At 39.1% G+C, this 19,278-nt stretch overlaps 3 protein-coding genes across 6 annotated transcripts in view; 2 read left to right on the forward strand and 1 right to left on the reverse strand.

The window, feature by feature from the left end:
• The window catches only part of LOC108136090, a 40,847-nt gene extending 26,065 nt beyond the window's left edge, over positions 1-14,782 (forward strand). For all 3 annotated transcript variants that reach the window (XM_017257061.2, XM_017257058.2, XM_017257059.2), the window contains one exon: positions 13,937-14,782. In XM_017257061.2, coding sequence (XP_017112550.1) covers positions 13,937-14,658 — 722 coding nt within the window. In that variant the 3' untranslated portion in view covers positions 14,659-14,782. The remainder of the gene's footprint in view (positions 1-13,936) is intronic.
• On the reverse strand, positions 2,081-6,699 carry LOC108136089 (myoneurin). Its single transcript, XM_017257057.2, has 2 exons — positions 4,659-6,699; positions 2,081-4,601 (listed from the first exon to the last, which is right to left on the reverse strand). Exons 1-2 carry the CDS (start codon positions 6,504-6,506, stop codon positions 3,231-3,233), a joined length of 3,219 nt encoding a protein of 1,072 aa, XP_017112546.1. The 5' UTR covers positions 6,507-6,699; the 3' UTR covers positions 2,081-3,230.
• Positions 14,783-15,329: 547 nt separating the features above from the next.
• LOC108136055 lies at positions 15,330-19,253 on the forward strand. Of its 2 annotated transcripts, none has more exons than XM_017256989.2 (5): positions 15,330-15,483; positions 16,150-16,885; positions 17,753-17,997; positions 18,058-18,226; positions 18,283-19,253. In XM_017256989.2, the coding sequence occupies exons 1-5, from the start codon at positions 15,337-15,339 to the stop codon at positions 18,777-18,779; spliced, it is 1,794 nt and encodes a 597-aa protein (XP_017112478.2). In that variant the 5' UTR covers positions 15,330-15,336; the 3' UTR covers positions 18,780-19,253. The 2 variants fall into 2 exon arrangements, with proteins under 2 accessions (XP_017112478.2, XP_041564210.1); XM_041708276.1 differs by having other exon boundaries at positions 15,420-15,483; positions 16,122-16,885.
• The last annotated feature ends 25 nt before the right edge of the window (positions 19,254-19,278 follow it).

Raw genomic sequence — 19,278 nt, forward strand, 5'->3', positions numbered from 1 at the left:
GGCAAAGCGGCTCACACACACAGCAACGAGAGCTGCGCAAACAAATCAACCCAACAACAAAGCAACACAAACAAGAGCGGAAAACATAGAACATTGAGCGGGTGACAGAAACAGCAAGAGAACGGAGTGGCTAATATCAACAACAACAAAACGTTCAGTTGCAAGTTAACGACCGCAAAAAGAATGCAGAAGAGCTGAAGAAACGCAGCCGCCGCAGAGAGGCTTAACAAACAAAAACACAAACACAAGCCAGCCGGGGAGAGAAAGAGAGATTGAAAAGAGAGTCTACACAGGAAAAAAATTACTTTTAAGAAAATATATTTAATTAATAAATGGTGATATTTTGTAAGCAAATAAAAAATGATTTAGTTTCAAAATGCTTTTTTATTTATTAAAATTTTGTATATCCATAACCTAATCGTATCCGGAACGATAACCGGACACACCCCAAATAATTGATTTTTTCAGTGCATATCCAGAACAAACTCGATGGCAGGACGTAATTGTATTAGTGGCAAAAGCCGCTGCCCTTGCCGACGTCGACGTTGGCGCAGCGTGTGGCTTTTATGGGTAGTTTTAAAATTAACCACAGCGAAAAGAAACAGCAGAAACAACAGAAGAAGTCAAAGTCTGAGACTGAAGCGAAATTCAATTAAAAGCCAGCTACATAAAAGTGTAAAAATGCTGACGAGACGGGGGAAAAACAAAACAAAAGAGGAGTGAGGAGAAGAAGAGAGGGGAGAGCAGGCTTGATCGGCACACGAACACAAGCCGACATAGACATACACAAACACACTCTAGTTGACTGACTGTACAACGGGGCGTATACTCGTTTTTTTCGGCGCTTTGCTTTCCACAATCGCCAGCCCAAATAATGTGTATACGTACAGTTTTTGCTCGCTTTTTACGCTTTCTACACCAAAAAACGGCGAGAACAAAAGTCGCCACACTTAATTTGCATATTTTCGCACACACCAACGTGCACATGTGTGTGTGTAGTGTGTGTGTAGTGTGTCACGTTGACTATCTTTTTGTTTCTCCTCATTTTTTTTTGTATTTTGGCACAATCTCACAAACAAAGCACGCGGTACCACGCTTCGTATGCGTAATATTGCATTGAAGGCGCATGCAGCAAGCTAAATTCTTTTTATTCTCATATTTGGCCTCTGTTATATTCGCTGATTTTGGCATTTTCTCTTTGGCTGCGCTTTTGTTTGAAAGCCAGAACAAAATAAATTGTCATTGCAGCGACCAGATGATAAGCATATGGCCAAAACATGCGAAACAAGAGCGGCACCAAAGAAATTGGTTTTTGTTTAGACAAAAATGCCGGGCGGAATAAAACTGTCAACCTCATAGGGAATACAAAAACTTATCAGTTTCATATTTCCGTTTAGGTTTTTTCTATCTCTCTCTTTTCATTTAATGTTTTTCACTATCGCTTTATTTTTTAAAAGCAAATGTGTTATTTAAAAAAAAAAAGAAGTTTCAAGTGGGAAGACATTTCACTCCAAAAAGCAGTATAGAAAATGAATTAATGTTACTTCATTGTTTATGATGTCTAGCTTTAGTTTAGTTCTACACATTTATTTAAATTATTTAATTGTAGATCATTTTGACAAGGTCATAATTTAATCATATTTAACTTAAGTTTTCACCGTAGAGTTCAACGATCGCTTAGGGATAGCTCTTTCACCTGGATCTAGGCATAAATCAGTTCCTACCGCTCTCCCACTGCCTCATTTGTCCCGCTTCATTTATCTTCTCTCACATATCAACCCCTTGGCACTACGAAATGGACCGTGTACAACCCCATTACAAATGATAAACTGCTGCTCGACATTTACTCTCCTTAGTCCTTCGTCCACCCCAATACCAATCCTCTCGAGCAATAGTTAGTGCTGAAAAATTGACAGGGGCTGCAGCAGCAGCAGCAGCAGCAGCAGCTGCCTTTTGTTGTCCTATGCCATAAACATAAAACATAAAACTCGCACACCCCCATTCGAGTAATTGCAATTTCGGGGGTTGAAGTACCGGTCGCAACAATTTGCAAGTGGCATCAAATTAAAATCGACAAATGTGAAATTATAAAATAACGTATATTCATTGGACTCTCTTAGATACTACAGAATCAGAGAAGCTGCCACAAATTAAATTTACAAAAAATGCACTCAGAATATGTAGGAAATAAACGTTTGCTGACTTTTTGCATTGTCTATTCGGTATGCTTACGATTCGAGAAATTAAGTAAATATGTTAAAGTAAATGCGTAAAGTATGTAAAATAAATATAGCTAACAGAGTGCTGAGATAGTGCAAGAATAATTCAAAGGAAAATATACTTTTCCCGAGAGCATTTCATTTGCTTATGCATTATAGATATAAATTATATTCATTAAACTACAATTGTTTTGGAATTTTGAGTATATGTTGGAGATTTCGTATAAATTGCATATTAAGTGACTTGCAATTGATTTCATGTGTGCGGTGAAATTAAATGAAATTGTGAAACATTCTTCAGCTTATTCGGTTTATAAATGAGGGGGGAATGAAAAGGAAATGTTTGCAAATAAAATACGAATTGCTGTGCGCATTTGTTTATAAATATCATATTTTGCTGATATGGAAGCTCGATAAGATTGAATTTGGTCGAGCGTTTGTTTACAAATTATTAATAAAAAATCGTTGATTGGAACTTCAATTCGGTTTAAATGAAATTCGAGTTGTAGGAATTAAGTTTCAAGATATTTTAGTTTTTCACAGGTTGCAAACATTTCCCTTACTTACTTACATGCTAGTGTATTGGTATTTTTTTTTTTACATAGTTTAACTTATTTTGTTCACAAAAGTTGCTCTGTCTATAGAAAAATATATATATATTTATGGTATTTAACTCTTTGCAGTCTCTTGCTTGTTTTTTTTTTGTATCAAATATCAATATTTCTTTTAAAAAGTAGTCTTTTCTTGTTCTTGTTGGTTATATGTCCTTCACAACATTAAATATTTCCTGGGTATCCGTCTCCATAGAACCTCAAAATTAATTCGTAAATATATATAAATAGTATAAAAAGAAAATACTTGATCCCTGCTGCAAGATTGCATTGAAAATCCGAAAATGTAAAATTGCGAGGTGTACACTACGCTAGGGAAATGTCTCCTTCATTTCCAAGTACAGTGCAGCATCTTAAAATGTAATGAGTAAGAAGTGTTGCTGACCCTGAACATAAGTCTTTAGATTTCCGCCTGCTGACCTACAACAGTGAAGTAGCTGGTAATCTTGCGATTCGCCTTTGTCTTGCCATCGGAGGTCGTTGAGCTCGTTGACAAGGCGTTCTCCTTCTCCGGTGTGATCTCCTCATCGTCTTCGGCATTGGGAGCCGGCTCCATTTGCATGGACACTGTGACCTGTACTTGTGCACGCCCTGCTCCCGCATCTGCGGCCAATTCCCCGCCAGCTCCATTGAGTTTGGACCGCGTTGACTCCTCGGAGATTTCTGGCAGGGCGCTCAAGCTGCGTTTCAGGTCATCCAGTAGTTTCTCCTGGGCCGCAATCTTCTGCTGCAACTTCTCACGTCGCGGACGTCGTGGCGCTGCTTTAGCTTTGGGTTCCTTTTCCTGCTCCTGCTCCTGCTCCTTCACCGGCTCTGGCTTCTTCTTTTCTACCTTTCCAGATCCAGAGGTCTTCTCGTCCTCGCCGTGCTCACGCTCTTGGTGGCGCAGCAGATTCACACGGGAGGAGAAGCCACGCTTGCAGGCATCACAATTATAGGGCTTTTCACCTGTATGCCTGCGCATGTGAACCCGCATGTCGATCTTTCGAGCGAAACGCTTGTCGCACAGCTCGCACTGAATGGGCTTATCGCCGAGGTGAGTACGTCGATGAACCACCAGATTCTGGCGAGCACGGAACGCCTTGCCGCACAGATCGCAGCTATAGGGCTTTTCGCCCGTGTGAATACGCACGTGGATGGACAAATCTGAGCTGCGAACGAATCCCTTGTTGCACTTGTCGCACTTGTAGCGACGATCGTTCTTGTGATGACGCATGTGCAGCGATAAATCCTGTTTGGTGGCCAGTGGCATTGAACAAATCTCGCATTTGTATGCCTTTTCCGTGCGATGACGCAGTTGGTGCTCTACCAGACGCATCTTCAGGCGGAATGCCCTGCCGCACTGCCCACAAACGTACGGTTTCTCTCCAGTGTGCAGACGCAGGTGATCCTGCATTCTCGAGAAACGTTTGAAGGTTTTGCCACAGAAATTGCAGGTGTGTATGCCACCAGTTCCATTGCGCTGCGACTCCTCGGATGACTCACGTTTGATCGAGGTGAAACTGTCGTCCGTTGAGCTGTTATGCGGCGAAACAGTGGCTGAGGAGTCATCATCCACCTCTGGCTCCTCCTCCTCCTCGTCCTCCTTCTCCTCCTCCTCCTCATCTTTGATATCCACCACGTAGTGCACTTGCTGACGAGACTTGCGCGTGCGCCGCTCCGGTGGCTCCGCCTCCTCCTTGATTTCTTTGTCCTCCAGCGGTATGGGAACGGGTGTGGGTGACTTGCGCTCTTTACGGCCGCGCTTGCGCTTAGTTGGATTAAAAGGCTCCTGAAAATAATGGCTGTTTATTGAATGTTCGTCACGTCTATTTAAGATCAAACTTACTTCTGCCTGATGCTGTTGATCCTTCTCCGATTTATCAAATTTTTGCTGCTGCTCTTTGTCGGCTTGTTTCGATTTTGCTGCCTTTGCCGGCTGGTGATGATCGTGACATGGTGTTTCCAACTGTGCCTGGTGCTCTTTGTCATCAATCTCCAGTTTTTGTGGATCGTCTTCAGCAATGTTAAGGTTCTCGGCACCATTTTTTTGCATGTGCTGTGGCTCTTGTGCTTTATTTTCGAGCGGCTGCTTCTCCTTTGCAGGTTCCTCCAGAAGTTGTTTTGCTTTTAATACTTTTGCGAGCGATGGTTTGTCTTTAGTGGACTTTATGTCTTCCTTTACATCTTTTGGTAGTACTTGCAGCTCCGCAATAGTCTTCTCCGACAACATTCGATCTTTTGCAGGCTTTTCCAGCGTCTGCTGCTCATCTTTCTCTGGAAGCTGGGACTCCTCAGCATTCTGAGGCGACGGCTGGACTTCTATCTGTAATGTTTGCAGCTTCGGTTGATCTTTCTTAACCTTTTCCGAATGTTGCAGTTTCATTTCAGCACTTTCTGGTTCCAGCTGATCCCTTGCATCCTTTTCCTGCTGCTGTTCCATCTCTATGTCAGATTTCTTTGGCGTAAGTGGTTCGAAATCTGTCTGCTGTTCCTCCTTTTTGTCCAGTTTTTTCTTCTTCTCAGGCTTGTCCTGCTTCCTTTCACGAATCTTCTCAGACTTATCTTTGCTGTCCCGGATCTTTTCGGGTTTCGACCTTTTTCTGCCCCTTTTGCTGGGCATGGGCAGCTTAATAATCATCTTGCTGACCTTAGGACTACTGGTTTTCTTCACGCGGTCTGCTGCAATCTCGGCCACCATGGCGTTTATCAGGGCGAGATCCTCCTTGTCATTGGACCCGGTATTGGATGGCGATTCCTTGGCATCTTGCTCGGGTGGTGGAGTTTCTGGAGCTGGAATGGGCAGCTGAAGCTGCGAGTTGGACTTGCCCAGGGCCAGAGCCCCCGGAATGGTGACCATGGCCTGGGGCGGGAGATCGGTGGGTTCATCCTTGGGCACCAGTAGCTTGAAATAGCCATGCTGCTGGCTGAGATGCTCCTGGAAACGCACCTCATCCACAAACTGTGAGTTGCAGGCGAGACATAGCTGCAGCAGGGATTCCCCTTGGACGAGCAACTGGGCACAGGGCTTGAGGTGACCCAATTCCGAAGGGTCAAATGTTAGGGGTGGCGTAATATCCAGAGGTTCTGCCAGGGAATCCCACTTGGTCTTACCGCGTTTTTTCTTCGGCTTGTCGGCGGCATGTGCCCGCTGGAAGTGTCTGGAGAGGATCAGGCTGTCGGCGTAGTGGTGAGTGCAGCTGGAACAGCTGTAGATGAAGCGGCGTGACTTCTCATCTGCGAGAACTTGTGCTGCCACCAGGGAAGCACTGGAAGCGAGGGAAGCTATGGACGCAATCGACGCACTGGAAGCCTGCGAACTCGTGGAAGCCCTGCGTTTGGGCCTTCCACGGCCCTTGCGCTTACCACTGTTGTTGGGTTTTCCAGTTTCCTCCAGTTGCTCTTCGTTACCGTTACTGACCTGCGCTTGTTGTTGTTGTTCCTGCAGTTCTTTCTCTGCCTTTTTTGTTGTCTTTGCTGCTTCTTCTTCCACCAAGCGGATGCGCTGCGCTTCCAGTTCTGCCTCATCCTCGCTGTCAATTTGTAGCACCACATCGTCCGGGAGATCGTCCTCCTCCTCCTCCTCTTCTTCATCCTGATCTTCCATGTCAGACTCCTCGGAATCCTCCTCAGCGTTTGTTTTCTTCATTGTTTGCAGCGGATTTGCAACATTTGCCATTTTCAGCATGTCTGACATGGAACCCTTGCTTTTCTTTTAACAAATCGGAGTGGAATAAAACAGGCAAAAACTCGAAACTGCGGCGCAGCGTTCAGAACAATACCAAATCCACCGACGCCGCTGGAAATTTTTATTTTTCTCTCTCTCTCGAGCTCTCTTTTCTCTCTTTCTCGCTCTCTTCGCGTTGTTACCCTTGTTTGTGTATGTGAGCGTGCAAAAACTGAGCGTGATCGTTTCCAACACTGTTTGAGGGGAACAGTGCTGGAGAGTGCCGCCCCTGAGGGCAGTGTTGCAGGTCGGGGGTGGGTCATGGCGCTAAAATTAAAATAAAAAAAGGTGGACCCCGAAATGTTATAAACAGAGCAGCTGCCGCCACTAATGCTGTTTTGATAGATATTTGACTTTTGGCGCAGCAGCGGCAAACTATTTGGTTATTCCGTTCACGCGCTCGATTGGCACGTTTTTGCTATGCACTTATTTTTGTATTTTTCGCCCTCTTTTTGCACTAGTTTGTGGATAAGACTCATGTCAGTGTTGCTGGCTTAGACTTTTAAATACTTTTCGATTTTTTTAGTCACAATACAAACAAATTTCACTAAAGTAATACAAAAAAAACAATAAGACCTCTAAAAATTGCATTTGCTTACAATAATATATTTTTTTAAAAACCGGATTTTTTGTAATAAAAGATCGTACCTCTTTTTTGAACATGAATGTTCAATGATTTTATAAATTTACCTAGTTAACTTATTTATTTATAAAATATTTTATTGGATTTCTTTAAAACCTGTAAGACTTACTAATTTTGTAAAATGAAAAGACAGGATAAAAACCATGCCCCCTTCTGTTCAAATGTAATTCATTTTATTTAAGGCGCTTTCCATATTTTTTGCTCTTATATCCTTATTTTCTTATGGAATCTTGGCAGCACTGATTCCAACACACCCAGACAGCTAAGGCCTATTGCGCTATGTTTTTTGTTTTTAGTGGAGCACACTTTGACTACATTGTTTGCCCGCATTTTCGCTACGGCGGCAACATGTGCAAAAGTCAATTTGAAAATTGCCGCAACTGCCGCACAACCGCCCAATAGGCAGGAAAAGTGGTACTTTGTGGTTTAAGGCTCGGGCGTCCATAAACAACCGACCCGGAACAACCCACCGGGAAGTTGTTTATATTGTTTTTAATAACATTCAGCATTTCGTACAGGCAAGGGCACCATGTGTGGCTTGCATTTTATAAATTACACTAACTTTTTTCCTTCGTTTGCCCACGCACGCCGTTTGCATTTTATGTATTAGTTGAACTTTCAGCAAGTTCAATGTACATAAATCAAATGGTCGAGCAGCAGTTACTCAAATGAAAGAAAAAAATCATAAATTTGTTCATAAAACCTTTAAATTGAAAATATATAATATTATTATGCTGATCTCAGTTGGAAATGATTTTGAATAGGTATCTAAAAGTGGGTAACTTTGTTAACTAAAGAAATATATATACATAAATTTTCTTTCGATTTGTTTTGATCAAATTCCAATTGCCAAGCAAAATCAATGTTTATTCTAGACCACAGAATATGTTTTTCTTTATTATGCCATATAAGATCTATTTTACTTTTTAATGCTTTATGAACGCTAAATATTTCAGTTTCTAAAAATGTTACTTCACCTTTGACAAATAATATAAATGATTTCTTGAAAAGATATCTCTTGGATTTATAGTTTAACCCGGGCATAAGAGATGTTTTGGCAATTCAATTTGAATTTGTTGGCCAAAACCATAAACAGGGACTAAATTTGATATACGGTTATATAATTTAGTTTTGGGGAAATGCGACTTTCGTGACAGTTCCATGCTTTCTCCTTTTTTGCGAACCAAGGCTGCTGTGGGCGGAAGGAAGATAGAAAGTAAACGGCACGGGAAATGAAATATTTGCAAACAAATAGACACACTTATTACTTTTTCGTCCTGGATGCGGGATGTTGGATGCTCCTGGCGCGTGTTTCGTTTACTCCTGCGAAAGATGCTGAAGATGTCTTCATGTTGTCGGTTTTGTCCTTTTTATTGTTGTTCTGCCTTCCACTGACAAGCCGCAATTTTTCTTCATTTCTGTTTTCGTGTGCAAAGACCCACCGAGGAGGATCTGCCCCCGAGATGGATGGGTTGTCTTGCTAATAATTTAGCAGTTAGTTTTAATGCCCTACAGTTGCTGATGATGGGACATTTGTCCAGAAAAACACAGAGCATTGCAAACATAAAGCGACAATTTAACCGTTGAGTCTATCTGATTCGAACCATTATGTGTTGGATAAAAATTAGGAGTAAAAGAAAGCAACTCTTTAATATAATTTAATTTATATTCTAAATACAAATAACGTTGAAAATGCTAAATAATTAAGTTTTTGAAAGAATTTCAGTAAAGTTGCTAATTTTAAATTAGTTAAGATATGATTGTTAACTTATTAAAAAAATTCTTTAGTTTTGATTTCAATTTTTTTAATTAAATTGATTTTTATTTTGTTTGTTTAAAAATTTTAAAATAACAAAAACTTAAAGTATACATTTTCTGAAAAAATTGTACTCATACTGTTATAAAATAATTCTGAGTAAAAATAATTTTATAAAATTCTTTAAAAATTTATTTAATTTCTTTATTTTTATGTCATATACGTGCAAGTTCAGATAGGTCATTCGAAAGCCTTTGAAATCGAACAAGTGGCATTTTGGCCAGATCCTGGCCCTGGGCAACATCATTTTTCTTGTCTCCGGCTCAAAGAAAACAATGCAATTCTGACATGCGTTTAGTTTAGGGCCTAAAACATTCTTTCCCATTGTTTTCGCTCTTTTTCATGCCAAGCCGACACGTGTTTTTGCGAGTAAGGCCAAATGGTATTTGCATGCTCGCTGCTACAAGAGTTTAATTAGTTAAACAAAGAACAGAGGCTGCAGCAGACAGAGCCGTAAGTTGGCCGAATAACCCCTGGCACACCCAGACCAGACCCTTGACATGGATCATGGACCCCAGACCCCCGAACACCAGATCCCAGATCCCCAAGTCCATTGGGAGGCATAGGTAGCATTTAACGCCTGTCTTCACGGTTCCCCCGGCTGGCTTTGTCTGGCAGTCACAACTTCAAATATAAAGTTGTCCGGGGGATTGGGAGCCCGGAATCCTTGGGGCAGGCCTAACAGGTGGGGAAAACGGGGCGTCACAGTCATAATAATGTTTCAAGGCCGCTTTGGCCCCAGGCGTAGACATTGGGGAGAAATTTAAACGGCAATTTGGTGCCGTGTTTACCAACCCCAAGGACTTGGGAAGGCAGGACGAGGAAATGACGATGGCAGCATCCAAAAATGTGGGCTGAACTTTTATTTTTGGCTCTCTTTGAGGGGGGTCGACTGGCTATAAACTGCTTACGTGCCTGGCAAATCCTTCGAGCTGGCTCCTGTCTGCCACCGCTTTAGCACTCAGAAAAAATGAACACAAATCACCATTAAATAGGCTATTAAATAAAGTTAAGCAAAAATAAAGAAATGGGATTAGTAAGCATAACATATAGTAAACCAAGCTAAAATGATAGTTAAAAATCTATTTTGTTTTTACCAAAACTAAAAGTAAAATAAAAGAATAAATTATACAAAATATAAAGTAAGCTTTCAATACAATATTTAATAAAAATGTTTCATAGAAAATGGTCTAACAGTTCTAATGTTAAACCAATTGCAGATATTTATACAAATAGAAAAGTGGTAAAAATTAAAATAGTTGAAAATGTTTAAAAAACATTTTATTTTTTGTTTGATATTACAGAATTAATATCAAAGTTAGATTTATGTTTTCTATGTTTTATAAAAACAATATATGGTTAATTTTAAGTTATTTCTTATGCTTTTAACGTTGATTTACTCATCTTTATAATAAACACACTTTTCTTATCACAAATAAGTATATTTAAAAATTGAGAAAATATGTCAATCATTTTTTTCGAGTGTTAGCGCCCAAGATGAACATTTTTCCCGTTCCATTTTCCCCCATTTTTTTTTCGGTCCGCTGGCAGGCATGTCGCCATTGCCATTTCCATCGTCCTCTTCCTGGGCACGTCACTTTTGGTTGCTTGAGCTGTATGTCGTTTGTTTTCTTTTTTCTGCTTTCTGCTTTGGTGGTTTGGCGCACAAATCCACAAAACGCACAGCTCCCACTTCACCCACTTCACCCACTTGCCACATCCTGCGCTCCATCCTCCCCCCTTGGAGACCCCCAAAACTCGAAAGCGAAGCCCCAACATAAAGTGTGTTTAACTTTTTTTGTTGTTATTGTGAGAACGCCCAAATATCGCTGGCCTGCCTTAGGTTCAAAGTTCTTACAGGAAAAAAAAATTTCGAATGACATGAGATAAATATTTCTTGCCAAATATAATTATAGTTTTAATAATAATAAGAAAACTCACTAGTTTATAAAAGGCTTAAATATATAAATTTTGATAGTTCTGTAAAAACATACTATTAAAAAAAGGTTTTTTACAAGAAATTAAATTAATCTTTTATTTACAAAACAATAACGAGATTAAGTTTTAAACAGAGCCATTTTAAGAAAATAATAAGTATTATAAAGGACTTTTGGTTTTTAAAATCATTAGTGATATGACCCATGGACTATTTTAACACCACTATAAAAGTTATACTACATTTCTTAAAATTATAATTTTAATACAAAAACAACTTTTTTTTTGTAACTCAACAATAACAACACATTTGCCCAATACACAAACAATATAATATGTTCTATTAATTCTGTTGACTTTTTTAATAAGGTAGCACTTTTAAATTTTTCAATTCATTAAAAACAAATACATTATCATTTTTTTCAGTGTAGTTGTAGTTCCAATCCCGATGCTAAGCAAGTTTTTGTTGGGGATGCCTTGGCGCTTTCATGACCTTTGGCATATTGACTAGTGGAAATTTCGGTGTCCATTTTGATGCTGGCTTATAACTTGCGGCGAATATTTTATGCACAACGCACTTACACTTTGGGCTTTGTTTACTTTCGTTTCATCTGGCAAGCGGCTTTCTCTTTTTTTATGCGCTGCACTTCATTTTATTGTCGTGCTAAGCTGCGTTTGGGGAATTGAATGCGTATGTCCCGGGGCTTTTGGATCACGGACCCAGACAGTTCATCAAGCCGAGTAGTTGTGGGCATGTCAAAAGCGTCCTTTTCGGTTGGGGATGGCCAGTTTATGACTGTATAAGCCCTGGTCACTTAAACTAAAGGAAGTCTTTCTTAAACCAAAACTAAAGGTTACATGTTTGCTTTTGTTTCCATATACAACCTCCAAATTAATTAAGAATCCAAACCATTTTGTACGAATTCCAAAAGTTTTTAAAACAAAAAGTCATATTCTTTCCTAAGATTAAACTGTAATATAAATGCCGGAAAATGTCCTTTGTTATACCTATTTTAATATAAAGTAAACTTAATACAAAAGCCGGAAAATGTATTTTTTTTATTTCATCTCTACATAATTTAAAAAAAAAAAATACTAATTTACCTTCTCAAAATCAAAAGTGTATCCATCCGACTTAAAACAGCAGTCACGACCTCTTATTTTAATAGTAAGTTTTTCATTATTTTCAAGAGTTAATTTAAATACAAAGCTGGGAAAATAATTTATTTGTATAAATAAACATTTATTACTTTACACGAATTGCCATGAAGCAACTGTTGTTTTTCCATTGTTTTCTCTGATTTAATTGAGTCAGAAATAATCCTTATTGTATTCAACCTTCATTATGAATTTACAAGTACTGTCGACCTGTCGCAAAATCAAAAGTGTATCCAGCCGACTTAAAACAACAGCCACGCCCCCCCTGGAGCCATACGTTAAGCTCCGATGTAAGCCGGCCCATAATTAACTAAAGTCAATTGAAAATTACAAAAAGGCTTAAGCACGAGCTGTTGAGCTGTTGTCAGAGCAAAAACGGAGTAAAGGGACTGACAGCTTCCCTGGGGTTTTCCACATGCCATATGGCCCGGCTCCAAGCCGGGAAAAACCCCACCCGAAAATGAGTTTTCACTTTCATTCCGCCCGCTTTCTTCGTGGGCATCATCAATTTAATTTCGTAAGCTCACAGAGCGTTGCATAAAAAATGAGCGTCCATGCCATGTGGGTGTGAAAATGTCTGAAAATTGTCGACCCGCAGGCTTTAAATCCCCCGCCGCATAGAAGGTATCCAAATAGAAGGGTGTGAACCGAAGCGTGTGCCATTTTCAATATTTGCCAAAGCCACCCAGCATGCGGCTAATCTGGAAAATCTTGTACCATGTCACGGGGAAAACGCTTGCCGCATCAACAGTTCCATGTACTCCATCATTGGGCTGCTGACTCACCTTTTTCTGGGGAAGATTCGCTGTGGATTCGCCGGTTTTCCCCCATCCCGGGAGTCACATTTATTTCACTCCTCCTGCTGGACAATTGCAATAAATGTTTTTTGTTGCCTACTTTTAAGGGTTGCGTCCGCAGCTTGCAGTTGGCCGCCTTTAGAGCCAGCTTTACCAGCTTTTAAACGAACAAGCACTCGATATAAAAATTTCATTTAGATCCGCAGCAACATCCCCAAAAACTAAAGGTACAATTTACAAGGGGTTGGGAGCCTTTTAAGTGCCATTTGCTGCCGTGGCAAGTCCCAAATGGTATAGCAAAGGGGAATTGATTTGATAATTCTGATTGTTCTTTTTTTTCTTGTTTGACTGCCGGAAGTAGCGAGCCGGAATCTGGGGGAATAAAACATTGGAAGCAAATGATAGAAGCTGCAAAATATAAACAACTATTCAGCAAAGCTTTTTAATAAATAATGTTTTAAAGAGCTGGACTGAAAACTAGTCAGTAACTTATGTGTTTCCGAATATATAGTTTCAATTTTAATCAAAGCTTTTAATGACAGCTTAAAAGGGCTTATAATATAAAATATATATATTTACAATAATATAATAAAAATATAATTTAATAAATATTTAAAAAAGGCTACTTAATTCAATTAAAAAATGATTTAAATAATATTTAAGGGTACACTTAGGAATATATATGCCCATTTTTTATCTATATTTTGTTGTAACAAATATATTAACTTGTTTAAATTTCAAGTGTCTGGTAAAAAATAAAATTATTTTAATAATAATCATTTAACTGTTTTAAAAAATTTAAAGAACACTTTTGAAAAAGTAATGAATATTTATTATGGTTTTATTAATTCAGTTTGAATTATGAAGTTACGAAGTTTTATGCATAACATATACAAATTTATATAATATTTGGCAACGCTAAAAGTACTTCTTAAAAATCTAAATTTCATTTTCTGATAAAATATATGTTTTTAATAGAATTTTTTTTCTTACACATTTTTCCAACATGTACTAAACGTATATTCTGATTTTCCCTTCTTTTTTCTTGCAGACCGTGCCAATCACAGTGATCCGACGATTGAGATCTGCCGCCGCTGTCCGCCGGACTACGAGGCGGAGTCGCTGCCCTCCTACACGATTGTGTCCGGACTGCCCACCTACGACGATGCTTTGGAGGAGTTCCGGAAGGCGGGCATCATCCTGACCCCCGCAGTGGTGCCCATCATCAAGATATTCGAGAGCAACGAGAACGGCAAGGAGCAAGCGGTGGGCTACAGCCTGGTGGAGACGAACGTCCCTAGCGCAGATGGCGGGGCGGACAACATATCGATAGCCTCCACCTCCTGCAACTGCGGCAACTCATCGCCCACCTCATCGCTGCCCAGCTACAGTGCCGCCACAGCGGCTGCCTTGGCGGTGGCGGCGACTGCTCCTCCCCAGGTGATCGAATTGTCGCCGGAGCACCTGGCCTCGCTGTCCCAGAAACGCCTCTCCCTGCAGATCTCATTCAACAACTCGGTGCGCCGGCAATCGCCGCTCCGAAATCACTTGCTGCGCTCACGGGCGGTGGGCAATACCGCCGGATTGGGTGGTGGTCCATCGGAGGCAGGGCCCACTGTCGCCGCCGTGCACGGATCGGGTGGTCACGGTGGTCATGGAGCCGCCATTCTGCCCGCCCTACACCGCTCCACCTCGACCATTTCACTGTCCAACGAACGCCAGTTGCTGGATCAACGTCTCAGGCATTTGCATCATCGCGGTTCCCTCTACTAGAGAATCCCCTTCGAGCATTCCAACTGCCTCACTATTCCTTCCTAAAGTCTATTCCTCATGTTATTCCCAAACCCCAAGAGTTGTTAGTTTTAAGACACAGACACAATAAACATACGTTATTTTATGCTTTTGATATTTTTGGGGGTTATTTGAAATGTTGCCTTTAATAACTTTGATTCTGTCTATAATTATAGTTAACTGGTTGATTAAGGTTTTAGAACACAACCGCACTTACATTGATAATTGAATATCAGTAAGAGATAATGCAAGTTCCTAAAACTTCTTGGTTAGTTATATAAAAAACTATAAAGCTCAATAAAAAAATCAATTTATTATTGTTAGCTTAATAACATTTTTGCAATTCAGTGTTTCAGAAAAACAAAATTTTTATAGAGTGTTTTTTGTCAGGAGTGTATTTAAAATTATGATATTATATATTTTTTAGTTTTCAAAGAAACCACAGATCAACATTAGTTTTGGCAGTTATTGCCAAAACTATTTGTTGTCAGGTTTAAAATATGTGATTAAAATTAACTAAGAGTTTACAATTGCTTATGGTTAAAATTTAGAAATATGTTTTGATTTAGGTTTTTTTCAAAAAAATGTTTATTTACTGGTAAGGAAACCGTTTAAAATCGATAAAGGCAAATGAACTTATTGGCGTCACCGCTGATAGCCATGGAAACAGAACGCATTGTTTATGGATACCCCGGCTTTTGTCGGCATACTCGATACTCAGAGTTTATTTTAACGGCAGCAATGAGCGCCACAACACGTACTGGATTGGTTCCCACGCCCAAGAGGCATGTCAAGTATCTCAAAAAGGTAATGTAAATATTCAAGGCGGTGGAATGATATATCCAGACTGTACAATAATATTAAAGCAATTCTTGATTAAGTGTTTAATTTGTCATTCAGTTTTATTTGTTCTTCAAGGCTTTTAAATGTTACACTTTACTCGTGTCATGGTTATGATTTATATATATATATATATATATATATATATATATATTTTACGTGGTCCAAGAAGTTCTTTTTATACCCACTTCTAAAATTATGTTAAATAGTTTTTAATAATTTTAGTTGTTTTTTTTAACAGTTTAAAATATTTTCTTCAATATTTAATATTAAATACTCGTCGATTATAACAATTTTTACTTACAACCAAAAAAAAATGTAGTCATAGAAACTAAACTAATCTTACATTACTTTTAGATTTTGGGTTTCATAAACAAATATCAAAATTTCTTAATAATAAAATATTTAAATTATTAAAATAAAACTTAAGTGATTTTAAGAAATGTTTTCGGTGGTTTTAAGTTTAGGGGTTACATTATTTAGTATTGAATTAATTACTTAATTCATTACTTACTTAATCATTAAACACTAGACATTTTTTTTAATGTAGTTGAAAAAGTGAATAATAAACAAAAAAATTGTATTTTTTTTTTATTTTGCACGAGATAATCAAGAAAAGACTTTTAAATACAGCGCAAAAATCATCATGGCGATGTCTCGCGAATGCCGCTCAAGTTTGAGGCCACGCCCATGCCGCTTTCGTTACGCCCCTTTGGCGGACTCTTTAATCCGTTTGCCAAGGGATGCTCGGTGCTGTGCAACCATCCGGCTCCATCAGGGGTTAAGGATGTGATCAATCAGCTGAAGACATCGCTGGCGATTGAGGGCAAAAGTCAGCAGAAACCAGACAAGATTCCCGAGGAGCCGGAACTGCAGCCACATGAGGCGGATAACATTCCGGAGGATCTGTTCCGGCGCTATGCGGAAACGGACTCGCGACCAATGACGCCAACACCCACGGTGACGAGCATCCATACCAGAACCAGTGCCGGCTCCTTTTATCGTCGCTGCATAACGCCCGAATGGGGCAAACATGAGAACATTAAGCGAAAGAAAATCATATTGGATCTCAGGCGATCCCACTCCCAGGAGACGCTCTACTGGAAGCCCAGTTCGGAGCTGACCCAAAGCGGCTTGGAGGAGGACAAAAAGCCCAAGAGTGCCGGTGCCAACGAGGACAAGAAGCCAAAGAGGCAGTCGTCCAACGAGCAAAGGCCCAAATCCTCGCTGGCCACGGCTAATCTGGCTCCAGGAGGAGATGCCACCATTGAACTGGAGGTCAAGCCCAAGACCTGCATCAATGAGCACGAACTGAGCGACGAGGATGTTCGCAGGGGCAAGAAACGAAAGAAGCTGAAGCCAGCTCAAGGTGGGTAACCAAGTAGGACTATAGTTTTGTGGTGCCTGACATATCGAATATATATATATATATATATATTGCTTCAACAGAAGTAGCGGTGAAAGTGTGCAAGTAAATATTTCGAGCTGTAATGTTCTTGTCTCGACATCTTTTGATAATTTTTTGATATTTTATAATGAAGCTTTGTTTGGGATGTTAAAAGTGAAAATTGTTGTCCTTTTTGCTTGCTGAAATATTTTCAAATTTTATTTAAATTTTAATGCTACTTATATGTTTTAATTATATAAACTATTTAGAAAATGCTAAACGCATTTATATTTTACATTTTTTTTTGGGACTAAAAAACCATGATTTTTTACCGCTAGCTTATAACATTTTACGCTAAGAAGTCACTTTTGGAAGTATGAATCATAAATTTGGTTTGATAAATATAATAAGATTTGTATTAAGCTGAAAAATACTTTCAAGACCTGTAAAAAAGACCTGACAAGAAATTATTATTAACAACAATTAAAAACAACAACCAAAATTCGAATACAAATTTTGTGTTTATAAGCATTTTTAAACAATTAAGCTTAGGTGAATTCAGTACACGAGGAGAAATACCTGTATATGTATGAAGGTAAAACAATAACAAGATATCAGAAATATCGAAGGTGCGATTGTCACGATATTTTTACCTCGTTATGAGCTGTTTATCTTTGATATTATAATATTGACACACCGAACATTTGGCTTACAAATTATTAAGAAATTATTGTCAAAAGACATTGTGGAATTTGCTCAAGCAATTTTTTTTTTAATAGCTTAACAATGAAAGTTTACAATGACACATATTTTATGTTTGCCTTAATTGTAACCTTGTTTGAATTGAAGCCACCACCACATTTCATCTAAGTGAGGATCCCGAGACTCAGGTGGCTGCTCTGGGACCCGACTCACTTAATCCCAGTACCAGACCCAGTTTGATACCCAACTCACTTACTCTGCTGCCCAAGGACAAACGGGAAACGGAACGGGAGCCAATCCTTTTGAAAGGAAGTTTCCTAACCGATGAAGCATTTCAGGCGCTTAAAACCGATCTCGACGTGGATCTTATAGAAAACACCTTTGGAAGATATGTAAGCGTTTATCTATCTATTTAGTTATAAACATTATATAAATTAATTAAATAACTTTAGCTTAATCGAGCTCTTAGGGAAGCAATTAAGTACATGCCACCGAAACCCAAAACTGTGCCGAAAATAAACGAAGAAAAAGTTGCCCCAGAAAGCACATCCAAGATGCCCCGAAAATTCTCAAAATCTGCAACGAGATTTGATGTACCCATGGATCTTTCTATGCTAAAAAGTAAGTAAATCCAAAATTGTATTTAACAATAAGTTAAATCAAAAATAATCTAACAGATATGACACCCTGGGACTATTTAAGCAAGTTTGTCTGGGTTTCGCAACAGCGAAAACAGCTTTATAAGCGTGTGTTTTTGAAATATCTAAGTCGAATCGAGGAGCCAGAAAGTGAGTTGGCGGCCATGGGAAATGGAAATGATGATCTGCCGGAATATAAATACAGGGAACGAACCCTCGTCTGGCAGAGCCTACCGCAAGCACTAGAGGATGTCCTGGAGTTTCATGGCACCGAGGAGAATGTTCAAGGTACTCTCAGAATGTTGGGCTACGAAGCCCAAGGATCGGGCGACCTGGACTTTCGAGCCTGGTGCGGAATCGTCTCATTCGCCGAAAGATTGGCGCTGGCCGATGAGTCGGGATCGGAAGATTCGTGCGACGAGTTGGAAAAAGCTGACTTCAACAGCATGGAACAGATAATGCCCGACTTTGCAGTGCCTGAAAAGCTCAAGGAAATCTTTAACATAATACGAAAAACTCATAAAACTAGGTATTGAGTTAAACATGAGTAAAATTTCAAATGATTCATAATTGCAAGAATCTATTTATTCCTTTAAGATTTCTGCTATTTTAAATTTCATTAAATAGTAATTACATACATTTTAATTGGCACACATTGGGAAAGGAACAAAGTTTAATAAATAAATAAATAGTTTAAAGCAGAAGTCCTCGAATCATCACAAAATCACCAAATCATCATTAATCCATTAGAAAAAAAACCTCAAATCATCACTTTAATCATCATAAAATCATAACCAAAACATCAGTAAAAAAAAAACCTAAAATCAGCACCAAATCAGAACCAATTCATCGGGTATAAATTACTTAAAATCATCACCAATTCATCGTTAAGAAAAAGTTTTATTAGCTTTGTTTATAATTAACAACTTTTAAAACAATTTTAAATTTGGCGCGTTATGAAACTACTACCCAAATATTAAAAAATATACTAACAATTTAAAAATCCCAGAAAAATACTAAATGGATTTCAGGAAA

This window comes from Drosophila elegans, unplaced genomic scaffold, assembly GCF_018152505.1.
Source record: "Drosophila elegans isolate 14027-0461.03 unplaced genomic scaffold, ASM1815250v1 contig_208, whole genome shotgun sequence".
NCBI lineage: Eukaryota > Metazoa > Arthropoda > Insecta > Diptera > Drosophilidae > Drosophila > Drosophila elegans.

Bases quoted from the DNA above. Each gene is read 5' to 3' on its own strand.
- LOC108136089 (XM_017257057.2), bottom strand. From the start codon at position 6,506: ATGTCAGACATGCTGAAAATGGCAAATGTTGCAAATCCGCTGCAAACA. The intron at 4,602-4,658 runs GTAAGTTTGATC...CATTATTTTCAG, and splicing joins ATCAACAGCATCAGGCAGAA to GAGCCTTTTAATCCAACTAA.
- LOC108136055 (XM_017256989.2), top strand. From the start codon at position 15,337: ATGGAAACAGAACGCATTGTTTATGGATACCCCGGCTTTTGTCGGCAT. The intron at 16,886-17,752 runs GTGGGTAACCAA...TTTGAATTGAAG, and splicing joins GAAGCTGAAGCCAGCTCAAG to CCACCACCACATTTCATCTA. The intron at 17,998-18,057 runs GTAAGCGTTTAT...AAATAACTTTAG, and splicing joins AAAACACCTTTGGAAGATAT to CTTAATCGAGCTCTTAGGGA.